This window comes from Oreochromis aureus, linkage group 13 (genome assembly GCF_013358895.1).
Source record: "Oreochromis aureus strain Israel breed Guangdong linkage group 13, ZZ_aureus, whole genome shotgun sequence".
Classification (NCBI taxonomy): Eukaryota; Metazoa; Chordata; class Actinopteri; order Cichliformes; family Cichlidae; genus Oreochromis; species Oreochromis aureus.
Window position 1 is genome coordinate 12,000,031 of NC_052954.1, and position 27,403 is coordinate 12,027,433.

Here is a 27,403-nt window from a genome sequence, read left to right on the forward strand (position 1 = left end):
ACTTAAATGTAATTTGATTAATAAAATAGGAATGCATGATTTATAGCTAAAGTTCTGCTACTGGGTCTGATCGTCCGGGCAGTTCGGGTAAGCAAAACGAGCACCACCAGCCAACTCGCTGTAGGCGTGGCGTGTGTGGTGACGTCATTGGATGACAGCTTGCTGTCAGAAAGTGAGTTCATTCCCCCGAGCCGAGGAGACGGAACGCTGTCAATAGGTTTTTTACCCTTCCGCTGGTATATAGTACATCGAGTCAGCGAGACAACGGACCAAGCTTTCCACCGAGCCCGGCCATGGATGAACAGGCGGGGCCCGGCGTGTTCTTCAACAATAATAACAACTCTATTTTACCCGGCGGTGGAAAAGGACCGCTGCCCGATGGCGACGCTGGGGAGGCGGCTAGGGCGCAGTACAGTATCCCGGGGATCTTGCACTTCCTGCAGCACGAATGGGCCCGTTTCGAAGTAGAAAGGGCACAATGGGAGGTGGAACGAGCCGAATTACAGGTAAAAAAAAAAAAAGCTGCATTTTTTCTGTACACGACAGCATATTAGCGGCATTACCAGGGCTGGCCTTTTCTAGTAACTCGCGTAGAGTTTGTGTGTTTGATTGTTCGGGCTAATGGTTAGCTTGCTAGCTGTAGTTCAGAGGCTAAACGAGCTGCAGCGCCCCTCTCAGCCAGCTGCACGACGACTGTTTGCGACCTATTTACTGTGGCGAAAACCACGAAACTTACCCTCTACTTTTATAGTTTGATAAACTCGCTTTAGGCGATTTTCAAGATGATAATATATCAGTTTAAAACCAAGGTAATTGCTAGATTTAATGACAAAGTAGTTAATGTGTAACGTAAACTATTACTACAATAGCTACTTGCTATTTCGAGCTAAATCCATATCACCCTGTGTTTGTTTGAATCGTGCTTTATTCCCAGTCCTATTTAAAAAAAAATGATGTGGAGAGATAATAGCAGGTTTCTTTTATGCTCTGATCTTTCGGGAGCTGCCAGTGCTGACAGACGGCGCACACCACACAAGAGAGTGCAGTAACTATGTCTTGTTTATGAATCTTATCGTAAGCTAGCTGCCATGTTAAAGCCACTCCTGATACATGAATTTAAAACACTGCACGGTGTTTCTCTTACAGATCGAACAGTTCTCTCTTGTAAATGAGTCATCGAGTCTCAATGGGGCTACCTGTAAAAATAAAGGTTAAATTAAAATAAATAAATAAATGAATAAATTGTGTGTGGGGATATCTCCATGATTGGCAAAAGATTAAATTACTCGCGGTTTACTTTACTTTCCTGTTTCCTTGTTATATTTTATTTTAGGCGCAAAGCAGGTTTTTCGTCCCATAAGCTATAATTTTGATAGTCTGCAAACCTGATGCAAGCTGGGATCTTTAGTGGTGAGTTTGCTTAAACAAGGAATTGATGTCTGACAAAGTTTATCTTCTTGAGATTCCCAGTAAGACTAGAATTTGAATTTTCTCACTATGTATGCAGGTGAATAATTAACCCATGTTGACTATACTGGCTTCCAGGAGTAATGGTTATAATACACGAAGCCTTATTGGATTTTTCTTTTTTTTTTTGGTCTGTTTAAAACGATTTTGGGCTCTTTCTACCAGACTATTCTTTTTAACTAGGAGCTGAGAGGGCAGCTTATTCAAGATGTGCTTTTGTCACCGTACCTAATGTTTAAAAGATGTGTTTTTCTTTCCAATATTTTGACCTGGCTATGGGGCGGCAGCTGCTGGATCCCAAACTGAACTTTCTGTGGTTTTGCAGCAGGAAGCTCCATGGATTTACTGACCTCAGCTAACAAAGGGAGGAGAGGGAGACACGGCATTGTTTCTAAACTGGTGACGTACCCTCATCAGTGTAGTAGGGTTTCGAGTCATCAGCGTCATGCGGCACTTTGAGTCTGGCTGAGGTATTGAGCTTCCTGTGTGCTGTCATGAAGCAAGCTTATCAGCGAAGGAGCTGCAACAACTGCGGTGAAGCACAGAGAGGCTGCTGTACGGCTCTTTAGGTGGTTTATTTGTGGCGGCAAAAAGTGCGCGCTCAGTTTGAGTTCTTGTTTTTGTCATACGTAAGGCCAGGCTGGTTAATCCTTTGAATATCGTTCGATCTGCAGCAGACAGTTGACAACTTTTGGCTTTGTCATGTTTGTGCTCTGATCCTTGTGGCACAGTATGTATCTGGTTAAAATGAATCATCTAGTTTGTTTATTGTGAACATGTGAACAACCTTAATGTCTTCCAGTGGTAATATTTCACTATATTGGATTATAAACGATAACTAACATATTACAGATCTTCTACATGGAGAATAACCTTGCTGTGCCCTTGAGGAACACCTACTAATTCCACAGATATACATAACTTTTTCCAGTAGAGAGGGCTTGATGGGTTAACTTTCAGGAAAAGAGGCACAGTGAGGAAGAAAGGATAGCAAGTCATTTAAATGAGCTTAAATAGACATGTATGAATAATGAAAGGCTGTTGTGGACCTAGAGCCTTGATGGAAGATACCACGCAGCATCTACAGTGCATTCGTTTCTTCTCCACCTTATCCGACTGCGACATACCTCTCATAGTGTTCGTCATCTCGTCTGCACAATGTCTTTCTTTTAGCTGTAGACTCAAATCTGATGTGAAATCTTTACAAGTTTTGACAAGGTTGTACTTGTAGCGGTTTCACCACCCAGTAAATTCTCTCCTCTCAGGATTTCTTGTTTCTTTTTTTTATTACTGGTGGTGTAGTCAATGAATGGCAGACAGTTGGAGCTGTGTTTTATGTCACTGTTTGGGAGGAAGGCAAACCCAGGGCTTGTACTGTAGGAATGTTGTCCAGCCAGCCTGTTAGGTCATGCTCAGAGCCACTCCTCTTTACTGGAGCTGCACAGAAACTGTTCTCCTCTACCCAACCTTTCCTGCTGCTGTACATCATACGTTCATGGTTTGACTACAGCAAAGTAATCATTGGTAAGAAGTGGACTGACTCAGTCTAGGTGATTTGTTGAGCTGGTGGTCATAGGTTACAGCTCTAGTTATTCTTTAGTATGTTATCTTGGCAATAACAGTCGATAACAATAACTCTGAATAACAATTATTTCATTTCTACTTAATAAATCTTTTTAAATTATGTACAAAAACTGGTGATTGTTACATTTTCCACATTTCCTATTATCAGAGCAGCTGTAAAAATTCCCAAAGATACTCAGTTTAGAATTTATAATAGAAATACAGCAAATACATGCATTTTTTTAAAAAAAATGCTGAAGATGCGGCTAACAACCAATTAACCTGCCTAAATGACTGGAAAGAATATCCACCACTTTTTCAGTGTAAATTCTTCAAATGTATAGTGATGGAGCTCAAGTGTCCTGTGCAGAAAACTGTAGCCACTGGAGTGGAAACGGGTGGAAACAATATGCAAACGAGGACTGAAATGGTAACAAAATGCAGCTAGCTAGCTAGCTAAAAATATAATTTTCCACAACGTCAAAGGATTATTTTAGCAGTGAAATCTAATGTTGCGTACACTAGAAAGTGTTTTGCTAAGGCAGTTGTGAGCATAATGCATTTATCATAGTTTTCTGAGTTATCTCCTTACCACAGAATGCTTGTTGTCAACTACAGAAACATGTTAAGATAAAATGTAACTTCTGATAGCCTAAAACTTGAATTTGGATATTATCTAGTAATCTGATACACATATAGATGTAGAGTAGACAGGAAAGTGAGGAGGAATGATGGTCAGAAAACAGCCTAGGATACCACAACAAGGACTGTTGTGGTATCCTAGGACCCCCAGTTTTCCTATTTTTCCTGTTAATCCAGTCCCTAAAAGGGTTGGTCTCTAAGTTATAAAAGGTTATAAAAACCTGGAAGTGGATGATGCAAGCAGATAGAATTAACCAGAAGACAACTTGACTGTATCCAGCGTGAATAGGAGCCATGGATTGTCTATCAGTGTAAAGAGTTTATTGATGTTATATACCATGGAAAAGAGTTGATTGATTTTTCTGTTCTTTAATTAATCAGTGGTCTGATAATTACTTTCCAGTTGAACGCCTGAACAGTCACTCGACTTGCCATTGGATCGTTCAGACTAGCTTTATGTTGGCACTGAAACTAGAGGAGGGGTTTGCCTGTTTAGTTTAGCGGCATATGCCAGTTCATGTATAGTTTGTTTTTAATTTGAATGATAGAGAAGGGGACGGTAAACTGAACTGAACTGACCTTTGGTTATTTACATACAATTTTCATATTGTAAGAATGATCTGTCATTTCGAAAGGGAAAAAAAAATCGTATTCATATTGCTGTATTGATTTAGCTCTCATCACCCTGCTGCGCTGATTACTGCTGATCTATTTCAGTTGTGATGATTGAATTTGAATCAAAATGACTTCCTGTGCAGGCCATCCACTGTGCTCCCTTAGCTCTCCAGTTATGGGGAAATCCCTGCTCCATGGAGTATCTCCTTGCCAGAAGTATTTGTCAGCAGCCATAATTTGACACCAGGAGAAGGTTGAAGGTTACACAGGGTGTTGGATGGCTTCATGTGGGTGCAGACTGAAACGTGGGCTGTCTTCACAGGATAGAAGCATCTCTTGTATTTCTGCACAAAAAGCTTTTACCGTGAATAAGATTATTATGCGTCTCATGCTATTTGATTACTTCACTCCGTGTGGACGGCAGCAGCCTAGAATTACCCTGCCTCCGGTAGATGACTTATTGCCGTGATGTTGTGTTTACTTTCACTAATGGCAAAACCTGAGGCATATTTAACTCAATGGTGCAGCAAAAAGAAGGACCGAACTGTGCACAAACGCGTACACGAGCATGCCGTGGCATTCAAAAATTCAGAAATGGGAGTCACCGTCATTCCTGAGTCGATACTATGTCCACCCCCAAGCTGAAGCTATTTTTGCCCTCTCAGTGTGCTCCTCCGAGTGGGAAAGTACAAAAAGTACGTGCTTCCATCCAAGAATATGGTAGTATAAGTACTGGTTTCTCAATATCCTTGCCTTCTGAAACTGGCAGAGGAAATTTGGGCTTCCACAGAAAAACTGTGCGCATTTTTAAGATCTCACAGACTAAGAAGGCAGCTATCAACACCTCGTATGAAATATTCCCTTGTAATGTAAGTAGTTTAAAGGGGATTGTGTTTTTCCTGTGAAAGAGCCTGATGGGATCTGTGTTTATTAACTAAAGCCCGGCCCTCTGAGCTTTGCTCCGCTGCCACCGTTGGACTGACACCAGAGCCCTTCTCTGTGCTGCAGAACCGCCTTGTCGGCTTGTTAATTCCCTTCTCCTTCCTCCATTCACACTTACAGCCTTCATCTGCCTACGTGGGTGTGCGGGAGAGCTGCCCGGTTGTACCACAAAGTCGCCCGTCTCCTTTCGTGTTATTGTAAATTTGAGGTCAGCAGTTTGTCAGAGTCGTAAAGTGGTGTACTCACCAGATCAAATTGCTGTTGTCTCGATGTAATGTGGTGTCAATGCGATGTAATCTGGTCTGTCATTTTGCCTTTTTTATTTGAAATGCTTCTCTCCCTGTCTTTAAAACAAATTAGAGTAGCACTTTTCTTTAAACTTCTACTCATATTTTATCCACCAGCACATTTTGGGTCATATTATAGTGTATACAAGAAATGATAACGCTGCATACGTCTGAAAATTAAGTCAAAACTGTGTCAAACTAGCTTTAAACCAAAGTAATATAGAAAACGGGGACGACACAGACCTTTCAGTCCCACAGGCTCTCTTTTCTTTTTAGTAACTCTGTCTTAAAATTGCCTGTTTCAGACTTTGAACATCATCACACTCTTCATCCTTGTTAAGCTGCTGTTTGTGCTGATCTCTGAATTTGAAGTACATGCAGTTCCACAAAGACAACACCTTAAAGCTGTACAACCTGTTTGTCAGAGAAAACGCTGATGTTTGGGGAAAAAAATGTAGCTTTTCGCCTGCATGTGTCCGTGTGTGCATGTGCACCACGAGGCTTATGTAATATTAATGCAGAAACATAGGATGCAGCACCCTTGTCCTTAAGAAGCCCAACAAAAAAGGCTTGTGTTTGCACCCTCCGAGGTAGCACCGTGGCGTCGGCTCCACATGAGATTGATGATGGTTTAAGTGTAAAATGGAGCTCAAGTGAAAACGATGTGTTTTTGACTTGAAGCAGCCTCTGCCAGTTTGATTATTTGTCTTTTGATTTCTGGGTGTTGTACAAAAGGTGGGAGGCAAGAGATATTCCAAAAAAATAAGCAGAAATCTACACCACAGTTTGGACAGACTAACACTAAGCTGCTCATCAAAGCATTTCTGAGTCTTTACTCATGCACATGAGCTCTGAATTTGAAATATATGCAGTTTGTTTGCAGGCTTTTAAAAGGTGCTGTCTGACTGGAAGTGAGCGGGTGTGGAAAGAGCTGTCATAATGCAAACACTTAAGTTACCTTTGGTATGCTTAGCAGAGGAGGTGGCTAAAGGGTTGTGCAACTGGTGTTAGCATTAGGATAATAAAAAGGATACTTCAGCTGAACTCAACCTTATTGTACAACTGCAACAAAGGGACTTATAAAAGTTGCCTTTATAACTAAGCTGTGGTTGCTGTCTACAATTGTTTAATACACCCAATGTTGCAAATCAGTAAGCAGTCTCTGTGGCGCTGTTGATTTTCTTACTTGTGCATCAATGCAATACTGAGTTTTGAGTTCTCTGTACTTTTTTGTGCTGGGTTTGCAAAGACGATGCAAAAATGCGTTGTAATAATGACTGTGACCTTTACACTTTGGTTTATGTTGAAAGGGTACCAAATAATTCAGTGTGGTATCAGAAAGGTCTTAGACTTGGATACCTTTTAGTATAGTATAGCTATAGAATATTACATGAACTGAGGATTTGGTAAACATTGCAGGTTGGAGAAAATCCAACCAACAACATCTTGAGTCAGAATATCTGTGTTTTGCACTTCAGTATGAATAGTTTTCTGACAGTGTCCATGTAAACGAGAGGCTTGTGTTTTGAAACAGTAGGCGCAAATACCAAAGATTCATTCTTTTCCAGATGAGCTGTTTTAGACACAAAGAGCTCACGTTTATCTGCTGTAGCCACATTACATTAGCCCCAGCTCCTCTGTCCTGCTGCTTCTTCTGTTCTTTGGCTCATTTCTTTCTTTCTTTTTTCTCCCCTCTTCCTTTTGGTACTTTTGTTATGGCATGCGTGGAATGTACTTGGCTAGTTATCGGGGCGGCCATCACGTTGCTCTATGGTTTGTGGTGATGGTGAGAGTAAATCCGGTGTTCCATGAAAGAAAGTTGTTTGAATTGTAAATGTGGGATTTACTCAACCCCCCCCGACCCCCACCTTCTCGGTCTGCGGCTGGAGGTCCAGCGTGCGTGGCCGTTCTTTTGCGTGTGGTTACTCACGAAAATATGCATTCATATCTGTCAAATTTCTTTTTTTCGTGTGATGAGCTCAGCCTTGCTGAAGGATTTTTCACACTGTTCACTGTGTTGATTAAATAGACTCATTGTTTTGCGGATATCTTTGACTGTGACGCAGAACTAGTCTGGAAGAAAACATGTCTGGCATTCGCAAATCGTAGACTTGAAAGTCTTGTTTAATTATATTTTGTGGGAATGGGGTTGGCAGTCATCATACATTCATTGACTGAAAATGAAGTTGAAAGGCAGAAGAAGACATTTGACAGAATTGTTTTCCTTATGCTTCTGTTGTCTTTCATTCACTGCCAACACTGTGTGGTTAAGTAATCCACCTTTTAACTCGTATCATGCAAGTGTGGTAAGTTTAGAACTGAAGAAGCAAGACATTTTTCTTGTAAATGGTACGGCAGCCACATTTGACTGGCATCAAACTAAATGATACCGCAAGATTGTAAAATTAGTGTCTCCTTTAAATACTTTAAGAGAATAAAGTAGACCTGTATCTTCTATCATATATATATAAATTTTCATATAGTAGTAGAGTAGCAGTGAAAGCTGCTACCTGTCCATGTTTCCTTATTTTACTTATTAAATTTAGAGTAGATTTATTCAAAACAGAAGAGATTAATGCTAGCCAACCATCTTACCAGTGCTGCGTACCAGGATCTAGAGGTTAGTGGCTGTTGTTTATTTTCCTCTCTATCCTAGCATTAGCCTATCTCTTCTGCCTCCTTTTCCTGTCTCTGAAAAGCCCAGCGCTCTAGATGGATGCCCCATTCTACATGTCTCTTGCTCAGACACACTAAGGAGCCCTTATCCAGCAGCGCAATAATGCAGTCAGTGTGAGGCTGGGAATTAAATGCTTCCTGTGTCTCTTTATGGCCAGAGTTGACTCATTGCATTCCTCCCAAGGTTAATGTTTGATGGAGAAGAGATGGCGAGCCAGAGATTCACAGAGCCGCACTCTTCTCTATCTCTGGCACGGCAGGACTCCAGGGGTCCCTGGGCCAGCGCTTCATGTGGATAAGGGAGTGAATGGACACTTGCTATCTCAAGCAGCACAGATGTACAGTTTCATCTGCGGTGGAACATTAGACAGTGAATTGAGTCGGAGTGAAATAACAGCCTTTGGAGTTGTTCTTACACTTTGTCATCGTTTTGGATCTGATAGGACTTCACTGTGTGGCCTTGCCTTTGCTGCCATTGTGGAAACAATTGAGCTGTTTTTCTCCACTGAAGCAGTCGTGACACATTTTAATTGAAATGTACTTTTTTGCTTCAGCAAATAAAGACCAGATTCACTCGATATGAGAGCCATTAAATGGAAAATAGCTCCAAAATTAGCTTAATGAAGTTGTAATGGACCCTTTTACTCATATACAGTTTCAATGCCCTGAAGCAGTGATCGCTACTGATACTTGGATTGGAGCCAGTCTAAACAGAATAACTTATTTTAAGAGCCAGACAAGCTGTGATGATTTTACTGATGCAGTAGTTTCCTAATTCCTTATTTGTGTCCTTTCTCATCCATGATGATTTCTGCGTTACTGTGCAAAAGCCATTTATTAATAAGTCATCATTGACGCCACTCTTTTCCTTTTGTCATACCTACAAATCTGATCATCAGTCCACCCGCAGGGACAAATCTGTGTTTCATCTGATAAATAAGGGCTTTGTAATGTGTGTGATTTGTACTTTACTGTAATTTTCTCTAGTCTTCTACACTCTATTATTTTACTTTCATCATGAACCTTTTTATGAGCCTGTTTTGTTCTTGGACAGCTCCATCTTTTTATTCTTGGACTCTAGTAGAGTAGCTTTACATGATTCACAGCATAGAATAATTTGTATTTAATTTATGCTGAAGCTTTGCACATCCCCTCAGATCTTACTCTCTTTGAAAGAAGAGACTTTTTATTCCCTCCCTGTCTTTTATAACTACATTCTTCTGATTTGCTGCCCTCTCACCTGGTTTTCCACCAGGTAATCAGTTGCTTTACAGCCCTGCCTCCTCCTGTTGTCCACTTCTTAGCATGAATCTGATTGGAATGATAAGAGTAGACAACACGAATCCATACATACATCAAAGGTTACAGCAGAGCATCACTGCTGAGAAAATCTTACACCCTTTACCTGCTCACATAAAGGTGTGAAATTGCGTCTATAGCTCTTGTGTCTAAGCTCTGAAATGTGGACTGAAATAGAAATCTTCTGCTGCCAGGGCATATTGAAGGTAACATGGCAAGTAAAATGTTATTCTGCAAGTATTTGTATATGATTTTCTGTCTCTCTTATGCATTCTTTGGAAGATTTAGTAGAGTTATAGAGCAGCTTAGCTGAGCAGTAAATATGGCCTTTGTCTTCACTGGAACTGCAATAACAAGTCATTCAGCTGAACATCAACACAAGACAAACACTTAAGTGACATGACGTTACTAAAGCCTGCAGTTCTGACTCCTCACCATTGCCCTTTATAGATTGGGCATCCTCGTCTTTGAGCATTAGCCTAGCCGAAAATCCAGCTGTTCTCAGTTGACTCTGAAGTAGCACCAGGTGTAACGTGTAGCCTCATCATTCTCTACATTGGCCATGCTGGATGCACATCCACCTGGATCCACCATAACAATATATGAATATGAGAAAAATAAGTAAAAGTTTAATAGTTTTTTTTTCTTTTTGTATGTCCATCAACATCCATACTGGCTCAAGGATGAGTAAAAGTTAATATTGTTGTTGTCAGTCCCGAATACATTACTATGGATGCAGCTATCGATCAATGCACATAAAACAGGCTGAATAAGGAACTGGAGACTGTGTAGATATAATGGTTAGAGTGGTATAAGTACTCTGCTTACCCAGCTTTCAGAAGCAAAGCATGTGTACACTATTATCACGTGACTGATCCTAGCTGAACTCTATGCTGTTTGCACTGTCAAACTGAGGACAAATACTCTAAGGTGTAATTGCACTTGCATAACAGCAGGCTGGTTTTGATGAGTTCATCTACAGATGACTGTGGTGATGGAGAGATGAAGGAAATGCTCATAATAATTTGAGGCAGATTGAAGTGCTGTCATGACTCATTGTTGCAGGCAACAGTAGCTGCAGCAGCGCTACTTGCTATCCATGTGAAACTGTGATACAACCCACTCAAACTCGCACCATCCTCTGCATGTAGAGTGAAATGCAGGGAACAAGCTAATAGTCATCCCCTTAAGATGTGAGCTTGGATGTTTTTGAGAGAATTGTAGTTAAATACAGGAGCAGTTAGGCTTGTGCTCCTGCTTTCCATCTTTGCAACATATCAACCTTTATGATGCTGTTCAGGTTGTGTTAATGATTTTAAACATTGCTCTAGTTAATTTTGTCATCTCCTCCTAGCTACACAGAGGCACTCAAACCCCTTCTTGTGCTTCTTGTTTTTCTTGTGATCATTTAGCAACTGAGATGGATTCTACAGCAATTTTATTATAGCAGTGAAATGGAAACAGCGGCATTCTCATCCTCTCTGTAAACAGCACAGCCTTTACACACTTTAGCAGCTTTTAAGAGTCAGTTGCCTGGCTTGCTCTAACCTCATAATGTCCGATGGACTGTGTCTGTTTGGTTTCTTTTACTTGGCTCATGTGACTATATTTAGTGGAAGGCATATTTATAAGGATGTAATACACACTTAACCAAAACATGAATCTTTAAGCTGGGTAGAACGCATACTTTTTTTTTTCCAAGTGAAAATGTATGCTAATGTGCGTGTTCTTTCATCTAGACACGCATGGCAATATTACAGAACAAAACCAGAAGGAAGCGCCTGCTAATTTGGCTAAAACTCGGGGGGATACTGTAATTTTCTATCTCTACAGGATCTGTGACTTTTTACAGCCTTTTTCCTGTGTTTAAAATGATGTTCATTCTCCAGCCTCACAATAATTGAGTTTGTTAAAACCACATAAAAACACAGCGGCTGTATCTAACAATAAAAGACTAGAGACCATCTTGTGATGGAATTACTTGAGCAGCAATCTCAATGAGTTCCCTAAAATAATCACCTAATTGTCTTCAAAAATATTGTGTATGCCAGATGAAGACACATCAGGCTTGGGTCATCAAGTCATCAGACTGAGGCTGGATTGCATTTTACCTTGAATTTCTTCTTAAATAAACCTCTGTGTTGTTTTGTGCCTGTATCTTGCGTGGTTTAAAGACTTTGCCCACAGACGGACACATAAACACCTGCCAAAGTCCTCTGATCATTCCTAGGTGTCACCAGGACAATATTCTGTCATGAGGACGTGCATGGTGGAGTCAAAAGGTGAAAACAATTTCAACAAAACCAATTTTACCTCTCTTGATAATTCTTTTTCTTTTCTTGTTTTTAAAAATTTCTTTACAAAGCAAAACACTTCACACTGGATTGTGTTTTTAGTGCCCTTGCTGCAGCTCATGTACTGTATGCTACACCGTGAGCTTTCGTCTACGCTCTCATTGCGAGTGTGTATGTGTGCACACAAGCCGTGCATGTGGTACCCGGCAATGTAATGTAACGCTGACTCAGACTGAGTGCGTCAACAGCTGCTGTCTGTTAGTGAAGAGAGACAGTGGCGTGGAGAGGGAGGGGGACGGTTGCCGCGTGGGGGGAGTGAGGAGGTTAGATTAAAATAGAATAGTACAGATAGGCTTTGTATTTCCCATCATGCCACACACATTGATTTGACATCATCCTATTTTAGTCTTGACAAAAGAAGTTGTTTTCAGATGTTGCCTCCGTGAGGCAACATCTGAAAATCTCTTTGACGTCGCTAACTAATATCTAAGATGCCAAAACCTCTGAGACGTCAGCTCTATTTATAAAAGCAACCACTGTAAATCTCTCAGCTCTTTACTGACAATCCTATTTTTGTGTTTTCAGGCCCAAATCGCCTTCCTGCAGGGGGAAAGGAAAGGCCAGGAGAACTTGAAGAAAGACCTTGTCAGAAGGATCAAAATGCTCGAGTATGCGCTGAAGCAAGAGAGGTGAGTGCCCTACCACCCACCCGCTTCTGCAGCCCACCCACAGCACACACATACCTCAGCAAGTCTCCAACAAATGTAGTGTTTTCAGGTTTTGTGATTTAAAAAAAAAAAAAAAAGTTCCTGCCACTGAGAGTGTTTTAAAGGGTACGTAGCTGTGTCAGATTCTCACTGGTCAACAAAGCATCACGTTGGATTTGTTGATAAAGATTTGAACCGCTGTGTTTCAGTCATATGCCGTGTCGCCTGCTCAGCCACGGAGCTAAACTGGTGCCTAAAGAGTAGTGGGCTTTCTTTGCCTTTTTTTTTTTTCTTTTTTTTTTTTTTAAAGAAGGCCCAATTTCCTCCTATTTTCTCTGTCCCAGTCTGATGTCTCAGCTGGTGTCAGCAAAGCAGAGTGCCAGAGAGATTCCCCCGAGTCCAGCTGGTGTTATGTCTCCAGTTGAGAGCAAGTGTTGGCATGAACGCTTTGTATGCTGTCAGATGCTCATGGCTGCACCGTCCCCAGCAGGAGGACAGAATTGGAAGGAGTCCTCTCTCTACCAAAGGCGAGGTCACCTTTGGCATGTTCTTTCTGAGACGAAAGAGCGATGCAGTAGTAGTAGTAGTGGTGGTGGTGACAACTCTTAGCATTTCCCTTCGTCTTTGAAGCATGGCTGCACACTGGAACAGAGATGTCAGTGATGTCTACACATCTCTATTAAAGTGTCTCTAAGCCACCGAGCACATTACCCCAGCAGGGCTTGAAGAATTAACCGTCTTTAAACTGATAAAATAGGCCTCTGGATTTTTGTAAGTGTGATTTAGTGCATTCTTTATGTAGCCAGGCACTCGGATCACTGTCTCAGCAACCACACAGGATGTATGTAACTGCTCTGTGGCTGACAGTCGAAGGCTCTGATTGTGTTTGAAACCTGTGAGCTGAAGAAGCATTGCTGAACCGAGACAGTGAGCAGAGTCCTCCCTGGATAAGTAAAGGTTAAACACAAGAAAGTGAAAACTGGGGTAGGTAACAAATGAAATGGCTGGCTGCAGGTATCATAATTAGATCTGGGAGCAGGGAGATTGTGCAGGCTAATGAGGGCCTTAACACAACTGAGTTAGACAGGTGTCAGAATGGGTTAGCACTTTCTCGTTCCTCCGGTCAGCTCAGAGGTTAGTTGTATTTTGCCTCCATGCGCTCTGCGAGGAGCATCGTTCTGGGTTTCTTGAGCATCAGATTGTCTTCTGGCTGTTTGCAGCTTGTATTTGTCTACTTTTCTCCAGTGAATTCACTACAGACGTTGCCTCTGGAGCAACACTTAACCCAGAATTACTACCACTTTGCCTGGTTGCTAAGCAACCGGTCATGTCTCCGAGGGTATCTCAAAGCAATATCAGGAATGGCTTTCTGAATGTAGGATGTACCCAATTTAAAATGAATTTGATTTTGATGGGGGTTGCTTCACACCGGTGACGTGTGATGGTTCCTCTGCATCACAGGCATGAGTGGTTAAAAAGCTCTCCTTGTGTCGACTCTTTACCACTGTTGTGGATGCGTGCGAAGCCGCTGGATGAAACTTCACGTCATTATTGCGAAAGCTGAATCAGCTGAAACTGTGATGTCATCAGTGTATGTCTAAACTGCATTAATGTTTAACCTTTTTGAACAGCAATGGAAATGTCAAACAAATTAAATAAAATTTCAGCGTCGGTAACCTAAAGGCTTGTAGAGTAAAAGATTATTATGTCAGTTGGCATATATTATCCCCCACAGCTGAAAAAACTAGTCACTTAATTGTTTGTTAACAGAAAACTGATTAAGTCGGCTTTTTTTTTTGTAAAAAAAAAAAAAGACGCCCAGATTTACTAGTTTCAGCTGCTCAAATGTGAATATTTACCTGTTGTCCTATTTTTCTCTAAACAGGCAAATAATTTAATTTGAATATGTTGACTCGTATACAGGAGACTACGATGAGCCGATAAATGCTGGAAATTCGAGTTCAAAGCAGTCCTGTTTTCTATATTGTCAGAAATATGCTATTTAATGATTCGGTTCATACTGTCTTACGTTCCTACTTACAAGTGTGTCTGTTGTTTAAGCTATCCGGTCTGTGAGAAGTAGAGCAAGTTGCAGCTGGGGCAACTTTGGGAGCTTATTATGCAAATATTGTGCATAATGAGTTTTTTAAATAGCTTTTTCGGGCCGTTTCTGATCAATCCTGTTTACTTATTTGTCTGTGTCCCCCTTTTTTCTTCTTTCTCTCTTTTACTCCCAGAGCCAAGTACCACAAGTTAAAATATGGGACAGAGTTAAACCAAGGTGACATGAAGCCTCCAAGCTACGACTCGGGTAAGTCCATGGAGACCCAAACGGCCAGCTCCACCTCCTCACACTAAATCACTGTGATTGTTGAGTTCACATACCTCTGGTGACAGGGTGGTTACGCATGCGAAGCTCCTGCGATCGTGTTGAATCTTGTTTGTCTCGATGTTCAGTTCTGTTCAGAAGTTCCTAAATAGTGAAAGATTATGTTTCGTTGCCATAGTACAAATATTTCATTCTAGAGCATTTAGAGGTTTTTCATAGAACCCAGGCCCTGAGAAATGGTTAGGATTATTCAGGGTGACAGTGACATTGTTTCTGGAAAAAGAGATTTCCAGAAACAATGTAATTGGAGCTGAAACAGTAAATCAGTAATGAGTTTTTCAAACAGCACAAGTATTACCTTGCCGTAGCCTCACAGCTGCGAGAATGCGCTCCTTTTCCTGTTAACTTATTTGTTAATCTGCTTGGTAAGCTGTAATGAAAATGACTGCTTTTCTTTAATGCTGTGAGAACAACAATCAAAACAAAAACAGTCCACACGATGAAACCTACTAGTGTTGAAGTGAGGGGTACAAGTCCCTCTCAGCTCAACATAGATAAGAAGTCCTTAAGAGCGTAGAAATGTGAAAATGTAGCCATTTATAGCTCAACCTGCTGATGGAAAGCAGCTACACGGTTATTGGAAAATGAGCTCGATGCTTGGGAACGTACATCCAAGAATTCAGGGAAATGCAACCAAATCTCTTTGCATGACTAAATCCCACCAAAACCAAGTTAGAAAAATTTGCACAAATTAATCTTTGACACTGGGCATCAGTTCTCCATCTCTAGCGTTTTTTCCTTTACCTTATTTAACAGTAGCATCACTCTGAAATCTGCATGCTACCTGTTTCTTGTTATATTATTATAGTTTAATTGGCCTCTCATGTTTGGGTCCACTGCCATCGTTAAGTCAGATTGGGATATTTCCTCTCCTCTCTCCTCATCTCTATTCATGAGGGCTCTTCAAAGCACCCGAGCCCTTGAAGTGTTGATGAATGAGGGGAGGTGAAGGGGAGAGGTGTTGGTTGATGGGGGCGGGGGGGGAGAGAGAGACGAGAAGTGGGAGGTGTTGCTGGTGTGGTGGCACACCTGCCCGCTCATCACCCTCTTGAATTAGGCATGACCCAGTTTTTAAGGCACCCTCATCTCTCTGCCCTGCCAATTCCACCCTGCAACGCACATAAATACACACACTCTCCCACCCAGTCTAAACCTCATTAACACGTCTCTGTGCTCCATGCAAAATTCCCAGCTGACTCGCCAACGGACTGTTGACTGAAAGTATCAAAGTGAGCTTTGAAAACCTTCATTGTTTGTCACAGAAAGACAGAGCATGTCGGGCTGGATGCTGGAAGCACCAGCACACGTTGTTGATCTTTCTAGTGTGTCATGAGACGGGTGGAGCAGAGACGAGTCGTTTCAGCGGCGTTAGAATTCAGCACACGACATCAAATGTTTTGCTTTAACATCAAGGAAAAAGCTGGTGATAGGGAGTTTTTGAAAATCCATTTTAAAGTCAAAGCAGCATCAAAATCCAGTTTGTCAAATGAACAAAAACAAGAGTTAAAGGATGTAAATATTTGTATTAAAGCTGTTTTGTTTTGTTTGTTTATTTTATTAATAAATCAACTCGTTTTCACTGGAACGATTCAAAGAGAAACGATACTCTTTTCTCTGTAAGTGTGTTTAACTTTCAATGGACTGAAAGAAACTGAGTACGTGTGTGTATGGTTGCTGTGATTTAGGAATGTCTTGGTCATGTTTACAGAGTGGAAATAATGTCTGTTTGTGCTGCCCTGATTTGTGTCCTCCTCATCTCTCTCCAGACGAGGCCAATGAGAACGAGACTTCTGGATCGCTCAACAATCAGCTGTCCTGGAAACAAGGCCGTCAGCTCCTCAGACAGTGAGTGCACGCGCTTTTAAACCTCGATCGAAAAAAACGGTCTTCAACCCAGAAACCTACTAAACTCGCTAAAATTAACTGCACTAAAATCGACGTCTTCTGTTGAGAACTGAAATGTCTAAATCACTGGGATGGTGTGCTTCCAAGCTTATTAATTGCTTAATCATTGCTGGAGGCACTTTTTTTCCCTGGCAGTTGCACATTGCAAATCAGTTACGTCAAACTCATGACAGCCTTTCCCTGAGTCACATGCACACCTTTTTTCTGTTGTTTCTACACTGTATTCAAACTCGGAACCGAGAAAACTGAAAACCTTTTGTAGAAACACGTAGAATGGAACCAATAAGCAGAAAGCATTGGTTTGAATCAAGTCTAATCAATTTCCAGCCTCTAGTTACATTTCTCTGAAATATTTGTCCCTTGTCAGTCTACTTACTATGGGCCGAAAAAGAAAGTGTGGGAAAGGGCTCCCTCACATGGCCAGCAGCCATCATTACCTGCTCTGTGTGTTTCCTGTCCTCTGGGTGTACCCAGCACACTCAAGAGTGTGGTTATCCTATCATCCTGCTCTCCAGTCTGTCATTGTAAATAAACCAGACTCCAGCCTTTATCCCAGACACCATCAGGCAGCCTCACACATCATCTGCCCCAACATGCCGCCTGATGATGCAGCCAATTTATTCACGAGTCCGTGTCATGGGACAGATCAATAATGTGCTAAAACACCCTTCCCTTTCAGTCAGTCGCCCGCTCAAATTGCTAAAGCTTCTTCTGCGTCCCCACAGGGTAGGTGTAATATCTGATGAGTAGCTTGTCGTGGTGAGACTGTTGACTGTTAGAGGACATTTTTAACAGCGAGAAGTGCTTTTGTGTCTTTGATGGTGAGGTCATGACAGTAAATGTAATGCAGGCAGGTTAATTTATCTTTCTTAGCATCATTGCAGGACTTTACTGTATGCTGAGCCACACAAATATTGCTTAAAAACTTGAGAGAAACCATATGCATCCATATTTAAATCCTCTTACTTTGTTCCAGGTACCTACAGGAGGTGGGCTACACAGACACCATCTTAGATGTAAAGTCCCAGCGAGTCCGAGCACTGCTAGGACTAGCCGGGGATGGAGCTGGAAGGACAGGTGAACGTACGAGCACCGAGCCTTTGGTCAACGGGACAGACGCAACAACAAAGGGCACCAGAGGGTAAGCATACACCCTTTAAGGGTGTCTAAACACTCCTTGTATATCACAGAATGACTGAAAATGAAAGTCAAATAAAGCTGATATGATAATGGAATTGAAAGGCTTGCTTTAAAAGCATAGTTAGTGCAGCTGTGTGTTTAATGCATGAATCATTCTCACTCAACAGGAAAACAGAGCTCTCTGACACCAGCGCTGTACTGGAAGCCTTCAAGTTCATTGAGAATGCAGCTGCTGAGTTCAGCGATGAAGACGAGGAAGAGGACAGCGAGGGGAAAGACAGGACTAATGTGGAATCAAGGACTGTAAGAAACCAGTCGGCCTTCCCAACCTTCTGTTCTCACGTGTTTTTGCAGAAGCTGTTGCTGTACTATTAATGATGGCCCGCAATGTTTTCCCTGCAGATCATGAGGAAGAAGCCCGCGTCGTCTACGTCGCCCGCCAGTATGGACACCACTGAGGACCCTGACACAGAGGAGGTGATGAAGGGCTTCGACTTCCTGTCTAGTCCTGACGAGATGGACACCTCGCCAGAGACTAGAGGCACCGGGGACGGCACAGACTGGGGTGAGTCACACGTTAATCACCAACAGATCAGAGTTTGGAGTGGATGACACTATTAGCCAGACACTATAGATACAATCAGAGTAGCTATGATGTCAAAATGTTTCTTTTCTTATTATCTGTGAGTAAATGTAAAGATCTTGTTTTCCTGTTCCTCTAGTTTTCAGTTTGGTGACCGATCATGGAGTACTTGTCGTTCACATATCATGCTGTGGTCATTAGTCATGATGTTGGGAGTTTATGTTTAATCATAGTTTCTTATCCTTTCCACTGTGTGTTCCCATAGCCAGCCAACCTGTGACCACAATGTGCATCCCACTCCTGTGTGTGTTTTCCCGGTGTATCTCACTGATCAAAAAAATTGGGCTTAATGTCATGCTGAGGTATTTTCTTTGACTCTGACCACAGATCTTAGTCTTGAGTCATCTGTAAACCTAAAGTCAGTACACTAGACTCTGTGTGGGATGATTTTTCTGGTCAGATTTAGCACTGAGAACCCGCCACATGACATTAACAACCCTGCCATTACTTCCACATAGACTGGAAAAGAAATCGTGAGCAGATTAAAAGAGATGCCTGAAAATGCTGCTCCCAGTTATGTAATATCAAAGATGCTCACCTCAGACCTTAAAGACCTTCTGCTCTCCTGAGGGAAGCCTCCAGGAGAGCATGAGCCTTGGCTCTGCCAGGCAAATCGGGCCTTGGCCAGGCCAGTTCCTCAACAGCCTCTCGGTCTGGTTTTGTTCTCCCTGTGTAGAAAAGGACGAGCAAGGTCCCATTTCTGAGGCCTGGGACGTGGACCCGGGCCTGATAACCAAACTCAAGGAGCAGTACAAAAAGGAGCGCAAGGGGAAAAAGGGGGTGAAGAGTAAGTCCTGTCGGGCGATGCTGCCTCCCTCCCTCTCCTCTCTTTGTAGAGCCTGACTTTTCCTGAGCTAAGCCAAAAAGCCTAAAATCAAAAACCAAAATTTCATTTCCGTCTCTGGCTGCTCTTCATTTTCATTTATCTTTTTGTCTCTCGTCTTCCTCGTCTTTTCAAACTGATGTCTCTTCTGTCTTCTGGTGATCATTTTCCTGTCCAAACACATTGTTATGCTCAATGCATGTTTATCCCATTTAAGCATTTTTTTTTTTTTACTGTATAGCCGTATTCATCGTCTCCTCTACATTGTCAAATATAAGATTAATGAGTTAGCCGTGACGATAGGTCCATCTGTGTCCCATCTGGGCTAGCAATAGTATCCTCAGTCATCTGTTTCTGTATCTTCTCCAGTCATAATAACATAATTCTCACCATCTTTACCCTCATCTGTCAGCCATGTTGATGCAACAGTAACGAGTAATTTTGCCGCTGCCATAAATTGATGGCAATTAAACGCTATTTTTTCAGCGACTCAGTGAAGTGACTCAGCTGAATACTACAGCTCTCATAATGGCAGCCCACTTCAGACCCATTCATCCACTGAGAGCTCTTAGATTTCACATTTGTTTTGAGACCCACGCTCTGCTTTCCTGCTGTTGTGATTGAATCATGAGATCAACAACTAGTTTGCTTCACTTTCTTCTGTTCTTGACTGTAACACCACTTTACACAGTTGGCTTTTTCCCCCTTTGGTTTTTTTCCTGTTCTGTGTTGGAGCTTTATCACTTCGGTGCCTGTGTGGAGGAGATCATCTGGCACTTTAAGACGTAGTTTGACATTTGGGGGGGGGGAAGAAATATTTCTACTGGGCTGAGAATTCAATTGTGCGATCAATATACTCTGTTATCCATCTGTTGGATATAAGCAGCGTAACAGCTGCCCTTCCTCTACGGTAATGTAAGGAAACAGAGCTACATCCACCTCTGAAGCTAATTAGTCTGTTACGTTTTGTTAGTTTGACCCATTCAGACCATTATATGAAAACAACAGGTAAGAGTCAATAGAGCTTTCCTCCCATTTGCAATCTTTTTAATATAAACAGATATCTGCATATTCATTATTGACCATCTGGTTTGAGCAGGCGCCGGTTGCTCGCAGAACATGTGTTGAAACAAAAGAGGGATTACATTTAGCTCTAGCTGTTTATTGCCTTTTTGTTTATTCCAGAAACCCTGAAAAATGGGCTCAATTCCCAAGTGAATAGACAAGCCCATGGCCTGCTGAAACCTCATATATACAATGTATAACACATTTAACACCCAGTATAAAGGGAAATTGATTAGAAGATAAAGTTCACTTCCATGTTTGCGTGTCGTACACATCCCCAGGGACTACATCAAGTCTCTGCAGGTTCCCTGGCAGCTGCTCTGAGCTCAACTATTTCCCTTCTTTCCGGACTGTATGCTAAGCTAAGCTGATGCCTGTAGTCTTGCTTTCTGTCACAGGGAGACTTTTAAAACAGTCAGTCGACTTACTTGAACAATCAGGAATCTGAAGTTACCCTCTCCACACAGCACACCCTTTGGTGATGAATGCGCCTCAGCAACTTCTCTTCTTTCTCATTTTACGAGGTTTTTTTCTGGTGGCTTCTCTTCATTTTCCTTTACAATCAGAGTTAATAATTTATTTTCTTGCCTTTTAATGCTGCCTTCCTTCCATCTTTATCTGCATTCTTTCTTTCAGCCTGTAGTTGCAGCTTTTTGACAAAATATTTTTATCTGTGTGTGTTTTTTGTTTTAACTCTTAACCTGACTTGCTAAACAGGGCCCAACCGATCCAAGCTGCAGGACATGCTGGCTAACCTTCGAGATGGAGAGGACTTATCCCACATCCAGCCTGCACCCGCCCCTCAATCCCGGCCCAACGTACCCCGATTCAACGAGCACGATGCAAACCGGACAGATGAAGGTGCTCCAGAAAAAATACCAGCAGGATGTAGAAGTCAAACAATAGATCGGATAAAATTGCCCACAAAGTTATAGGGTTTGCATGTTTATTTAATTGTTTGTTCTTTTCCCAGTTGAGTCGCTGACCTTCCCGCCCACCTCAGGGAAGTCTTTCATAATGAGCACGGACGAGGCCATGGAGAGTGAGCTGGGCCTGGGGGAGCTGGCTGGACTCACTGTGGCCAACGAGGCCGACAGTCTCGCCTACGATGTGAGTAGGAAAACGCAGAAATCATTCAAAGACTCACAGGACCACTTCTTCAGAGAAAACTGCTTCCTTATGTTAGCTTATGTGCCGTCCTGCTTTCCTTCCCTGATCTCAACAACATTGTCTAAGTCACAGGGAAAAAAACACATCAAAAAGCTATTTTTACAAACTGCTGCCATCAAAATGTAATAAAGATAACAAGATCTTTTTAGATCACATTTACTGCAATAATATTAAAGTCACATGGCTCCAAAAGCACGGCAGAAATAGTTGTTGATTTTTTTGTTTTGTTTTGTTAAGATGGGCTGATGTGTATTTTATGCAAAAAAGGATGTTTATCAAAGTACTGAAAAATTAACAAAGATGTTGTTAAGTTATTTTCATGACAAGCAGTAAATAGTGACAGTTATGCTGCCTTTGAGGTTTTTTTAATCTTTTATAAATCTATGGAACTGTTAGTTTGTTGCTAATAAACAAACAAAATCCTTCACATCCAACTGTGGCTCTGCTCTGAGCTGCTGCTTATACTTTATGAAGCTGTTCCTTCTGCTGATTGGATGCTGAGTTCTGCCTTCTTCTCTTCAGATTGGAAACAACAAAGACGCCATGAGAAAAACATGGAACCCCAAATTCACTCTGAGGAGTCATTTTGATGGGATTCGGGCTCTGACCTTCCATCCCGTGGAGCCCGTCCTGATCACCGCTTCAGAAGACCACACGCTCAAGATGTGGAACCTCCAAAAGACCGCTCCTGCCAAAAAGTACGAATGCCTTTACTCAGACATCACCTCATCCTCAATCCTGTTTTTGTTTTTTAATAATTAAATGCACAGACGCTCTGAGTTCAGCGCGTCGTGCTGCAGCAGCAGAGCGACGCTGATTAAAGAGAAAAGCTCGTCTGTTTGACTGGAAGCCCGTAAGGAGTGAGCTTGTTTCTGTTGCCGTGCCATCACATGATACAGTCACAGGAAACTGATCCCATGTGTGACAAAGAGCTGACGACACTGCTTCACAAGAGTCGTTATTGCCATGTCACAACTCCGCAGCCCACACACAGTCTGGTAGTGATTTGGATTTTAGGAAGCTGAAGTCATTTTAAGGGGAACAGTTACCGTGAATAAGACAATTAAACAGTGTGATGTCAGCTCAGTGGTGCAACGGCACATGAAAGCATTTAATCAAGTCTTTGACATTTATTCTCTGCTGGTTAGTTCTGTATGTTATAATAAAATGCAAATTGTTTGTCTGCAGAAGTACGTCTTTAGATGTGGAACCGATCTACACTTTCAGGGCTCACAGGTAAAAAACAACAAAAACAAAACACGAAGTCAATAAAACATTCTGTGTTAGTGCTGGTTTAATAGATGATTCATGATTTAAACCACAGGGGTGCTGTACTGAGTGTGGCGATGAGCAGTACAGGGGAGCAGTGTTTCAGCGGCGGTGTCGACGGGACTATTCAGTGCTGGAACACCCCCAATCCCAACATCGACCCCTACGACTCATACGGTAACAGCCTCGTGGGTTTTGCTGTAATTTGAGTGTTTTCTAATCAGATCATGATGAATTGAGTTCTTCTTTATTATTTCTCTCACAGACCCGTCTGTGCTGCGAGGAGCCCTGAGCGGACACACCGACTCTGTTTGGGGTTTGGTGTACAGCAGCGCACACCAGCGCCTCCTCTCCTGCTCCGCAGATGGGACGGTGAGACTGTGGGACGCCAACACCACCTCACCCGCCCTCGCAATATTCAACGAAAACAAAAGTACTGACTTTACTCATCTTGCTTATCCTCATTTTTCAACATTTTGTCAACCGAGCAGGTCAAATAAGGGTTTGTTTGTGTTTTTTCCTGTACCAGAGCTGGGAATTCCCTCCTCAGTAGACCTGGTGTGCAGCGATCCAGCTCATCTGGTCACATCTTTCACAAACGGGCAGATCGGCCTCTTCAACATGGAGACCCGTCAGCTGGTTCTCAGTCTGGAGTCCAATTTGGAGCCAGGTAGGTTTGGAGCTGTTGGTCACTAACACACCAACACTAGCACAGTGTGATAGAGGTGGAGGAAAAACCTTAAAAGCTTATCAACAGTAAAGGTTTTCAGGGGTTGAAGCTATTTTTGAAGACATGTTAAGGCCATAATAAAGGCTCTTTACTAACATCTAGTGGTGGCTGAAGGGAATAAAACACTGCTGTTGGTTACTGCTGATTTCCAAACTAGTTTAAATTTAGAAAGATCTGGAGATGTTAATATTTAGTTGTTGTAATATCTGTTTTACAACACTAAATATGCATTTCAGCATCAAAAAAACTTATGTGAGGTCTACCAAACTAAAATTGTATTGTACATGTGCATTTAAATCCATAATTTATGTTTATGCCAAGAACCCTGATTTGTAAATTTTCTAAAAGAGATGGGGGGTTTTTTTCCCCCCCTGACCGATCATCCCTTTAGTTATTCTGCGGTCTCATTGCTGCTGTTTTAAAGTCCATTGTGCTCATCTGTTTTCAACAGGCACTCCCTCTCACATCAACAAGGTCCTCAGCCATCCCACTCTACCCATCACCATCACTGCGCAGGAGGATAGACACATCAAGTTCTTTGACAACAACAGTGGGAAGCTGATTCACTCCATGGTGGCCCATCTGGATGCTGTCACCAGCTTAGCAGTGGACCCTAATGGACTTTATCTTATGTCAGGCAGTAAGTAGCTTTTGAAATCATCCTATCCTAGGTTTAATTTACCAAAACTAACCTTTTCTGGTTTATTAGGTGGATTTGCCCAACAGTGTGTTGGCTGAATTTACTTGGAAACATTTTACGTGCATCTGAAGTTAGAAGAAAATATACAGTGTTTAGAATTCTCAAAATATAACGCTGTTATGGGTTACTTATAACAGTGTTCATAAAGCTGTTCATACTCGCGCAAATACAGTTCTGCAACTCTTCTCACTCGTCATCTTCTCCACAGGTCACGACTGCTCTATCCGTCTGTGGAACCTGGAGAGTAAAACCTGCATCCAGGAGTTCACGGCTCACAGAAAGAAGTCTGAGGAATCGATCCACGATGTGGCGTTCCATCCATCAAAATGCTACATTGCTAGTGCTGGAGCAGATGCTCTCGCCAAGGTGTTTGTATGACGCGGAGCTGCGTCTCCCCCCACAGCCCCGCTCTCTGACTCATCTTCCCGTGATCAGGGACCAATGGCGACACAGCAGAGGAAGGACCTTCAGGCAGGGATCCAGTCCCACCTCACCCAGCCCACTGGTCTCCTGTCGGACTTGCAGACTATGTAGCCACTAGCCGGGCTGTGACTGTCCATAGAAAGGGTCAGCAGGGAGGCCAGTCGGGAGGGGAACTGCCTTTCTGGTCCCCCGTCTACCATCCAGGCAGGCCTGGGTGTGACCGGCCACAGCGCCCCTGCATACAGACTCAAATTTAACCTCCAAACCTCGGAGGCTCAGGACAAGTGTTAGAGCGTGAAGTGGAGAAATGAAGTCTCAAGCCCCGCCTTCTTCTTCTGCCCACGTGGTTTCACGCTCACCCCAGATCCCTCAGGCCCTCGACCTTCCCTCTGAGACAAAACCAGGTCCGGGCCCTTTACACCAAGTCAGGTTTTGTGTTGTGTTCCAGAAACGTGGGGTACCGAAGGTCCGCTGGAGCTGTCACGGAAGCCTCTCACTTCCTCTTTGTCTGCTTCCCAGACTGACTCTGCTTGCTGGCCTGCCTTTATTTTCCTTTTTAAAAACACGTATTGACAAATGTGCCTTTGCTTTAAAAAGGTCTTGAAAACGTTATTTTAACAAGCTTGTTTTCGGGGAACAGGGAGGGAGGGGGATGGCGGCGAATCGGAGCTGGTTGTCACACAGTTGTTGATTTTAACATTGGATGTAAAATTACAAATGCTTATAATAAACAAAATATATATTCAGTCTTAAAATTTACTGTGCAGCGTGAGTTTGAGTGCTCCTTTTTGATAAGTGTGGTTGGGGAATCAGTTTTGTGCATTTCAAAGCTGGTAGAGTGATAAAAACCATTAATTATATTGCCTGTTTGTTAGATTCAAGTAATTGTACACTTCAGAAGTAAGATTACCAACATATGTGTCCAAAGTAAACCATCTTGGTTATATAATTACAATTCAAACTTGGTTCTAGATGTCAACGTTAGGCATAATTAACTGATTTTTGGCCAGTTTGCTCATGTTTGAAGTGAATGGCTTGTACTGTATGTAATTTTCCCCAGTCGTGTGGACATGCTTAACTACAATGTGATGTATCATGTCCAGATATTTACAGTAGTCCAGTGTTTAGCAGGAAATTAGTGCAGTACTTTAGGACTATTTGAAATGAGTTGACCATCCGACACCAAGGGAAGAGAAATGTCCTGCAATTCCAGTTTACTGTAAACTGAGGAGGGTAATAAGAAAAGTTACGATGTTGTGCGAGTAGAGTACAGCTTCAAATGAGCCATTTTCTCAGTCACTGGTTTGTATATGAAAGTATGTTCAAAATAAAACCTGCTGTAAAATGTTAATTTGGCTGAGGCTGGTCTTTTTTACAGACTTTTTTTTTCTCTCCCCCGAGTCATCAGAGGCAGCTTCCATGGACCCACAGTTATCCTTTGGGCTTCAACTTGAGCCTCAATTTTTACTTTATACTATACTGCTTTATTAAAAGCAGGCCATTGGATTTCTTTTGTACTGAAGGAAAAACCTACAAGTGATAAATCTCAAGCAGTTTAATGGCCTTACATTAAACTCTAGCATGCTTGGGTATACAGAGGAGCTCCTGACTACCTTGACTACAAGGTTCTCTGGTCCTGTGCGTGCAAAACAAGCCCAGTTCATCACCCCTCCTCCACCGTGCTTGACACTTGGTGTGAAGTGCTGATTGAGATTTTTACCAACTGTGTTTTTTTTTTGGTTGACTCTGCAGAATTTTGAAAACCCAAGCTGTGCTGCCATATTCTTTTCAGAAGAGAAGAGGCTTGCTCCTGGCACCCTTACAAACAACCAATACTTGTCCTGCTGTTTCCTAATCATACTGTCAGGAACGCTAACATTTAACATGCTAACTGAGGCCTGTCGAGTCTGACATATAGCTTCTTTGGCAGTTTCTCTCTCTGACCCTGGGGTGAATTTGTTGAGACATCCAATTCTGGGAAGATTGACAGCTTTACACAACATGCCTCATTCACACCCACTCATGCAAACACTTTTTTTTTTTTCCTTACACCTAAGTGTTTTCTGTCTAGCAGTCACACACATTCACAGCATGATGAATGGATTGAGAGCAATTTGGGATGCCTTGGCATGCAGACCGGAGCAGGCAGGGATCGAACCACCAAACTTCTAATTAGCAGATAACCTGCGCTGCCTCTTGAGCCACAGCCATCCCATGTTTTTGACTTGTGAATAGCTTTTCTTACTGTAGAATGATTAACTTAGAATTTTCTTGGGGAAAGCCTATAATATATTCCCATCGATCTGGGATATATTAAATCCCAGGTAGATGGACAACAATTGTTTCTTTAAACTAATTTTTCATGTTGTTCCTATTGTGGCACTGTGTGCACACACCTGAATGCTCCAGACCAGCAAGCTGCCAAAACCTCTGCTTTCAGAGATGCTCACGCTTGCTGATGACCATTTGATTAGCAGCACCTACTTCTCCTTTTAATTCCTGCAGAAGGAGCAGGAGTGCACTTAATTCATTTATTTCAACAGTACTTCTGTATTTTGACAAAATAAATAATATGTCCTGTTTTGCAGTTCATCTGAGGTTTTATTTACACAATTTTAAGCTCTTCTGAGGACCAGACGACTTTCATTATGTCC

General features: G+C 42.2%; 1 protein-coding gene across 2 annotated transcripts; it reads left to right on the forward strand.

Moving 5' to 3' along the window:
* Nucleotides 1–151: 151 nt before the first annotated feature.
* Nucleotides 152–26,100, forward strand: LOC116318533 (striatin). 2 transcript variants are annotated; one of them, XM_031737548.2, is made up of 17 exons: nt 152–506; nt 12,371–12,474; nt 14,730–14,803; nt 16,648–16,726; nt 17,763–17,927; nt 18,094–18,229; nt 18,329–18,491; nt 19,246–19,356; nt 21,175–21,318; nt 21,431–21,567; nt 22,150–22,325; nt 22,816–22,863; nt 22,952–23,073; nt 23,162–23,329; nt 23,426–23,566; nt 24,078–24,266; nt 24,535–26,100. In XM_031737548.2, exons 1-17 carry the CDS (start codon nt 294–296, stop codon nt 24,702–24,704), a joined length of 2,340 nt encoding a protein of 779 aa, XP_031593408.1. In that variant the 5' UTR covers nt 152–293; the 3' UTR covers nt 24,705–26,100. The 2 variants fall into 2 exon arrangements, with proteins under 2 accessions (XP_031593408.1, XP_031593409.1); XM_031737549.2 differs by lacking the exon at nt 19,246–19,356.
* Nucleotides 26,101–27,403: the final 1,303 nt, after the last annotated feature.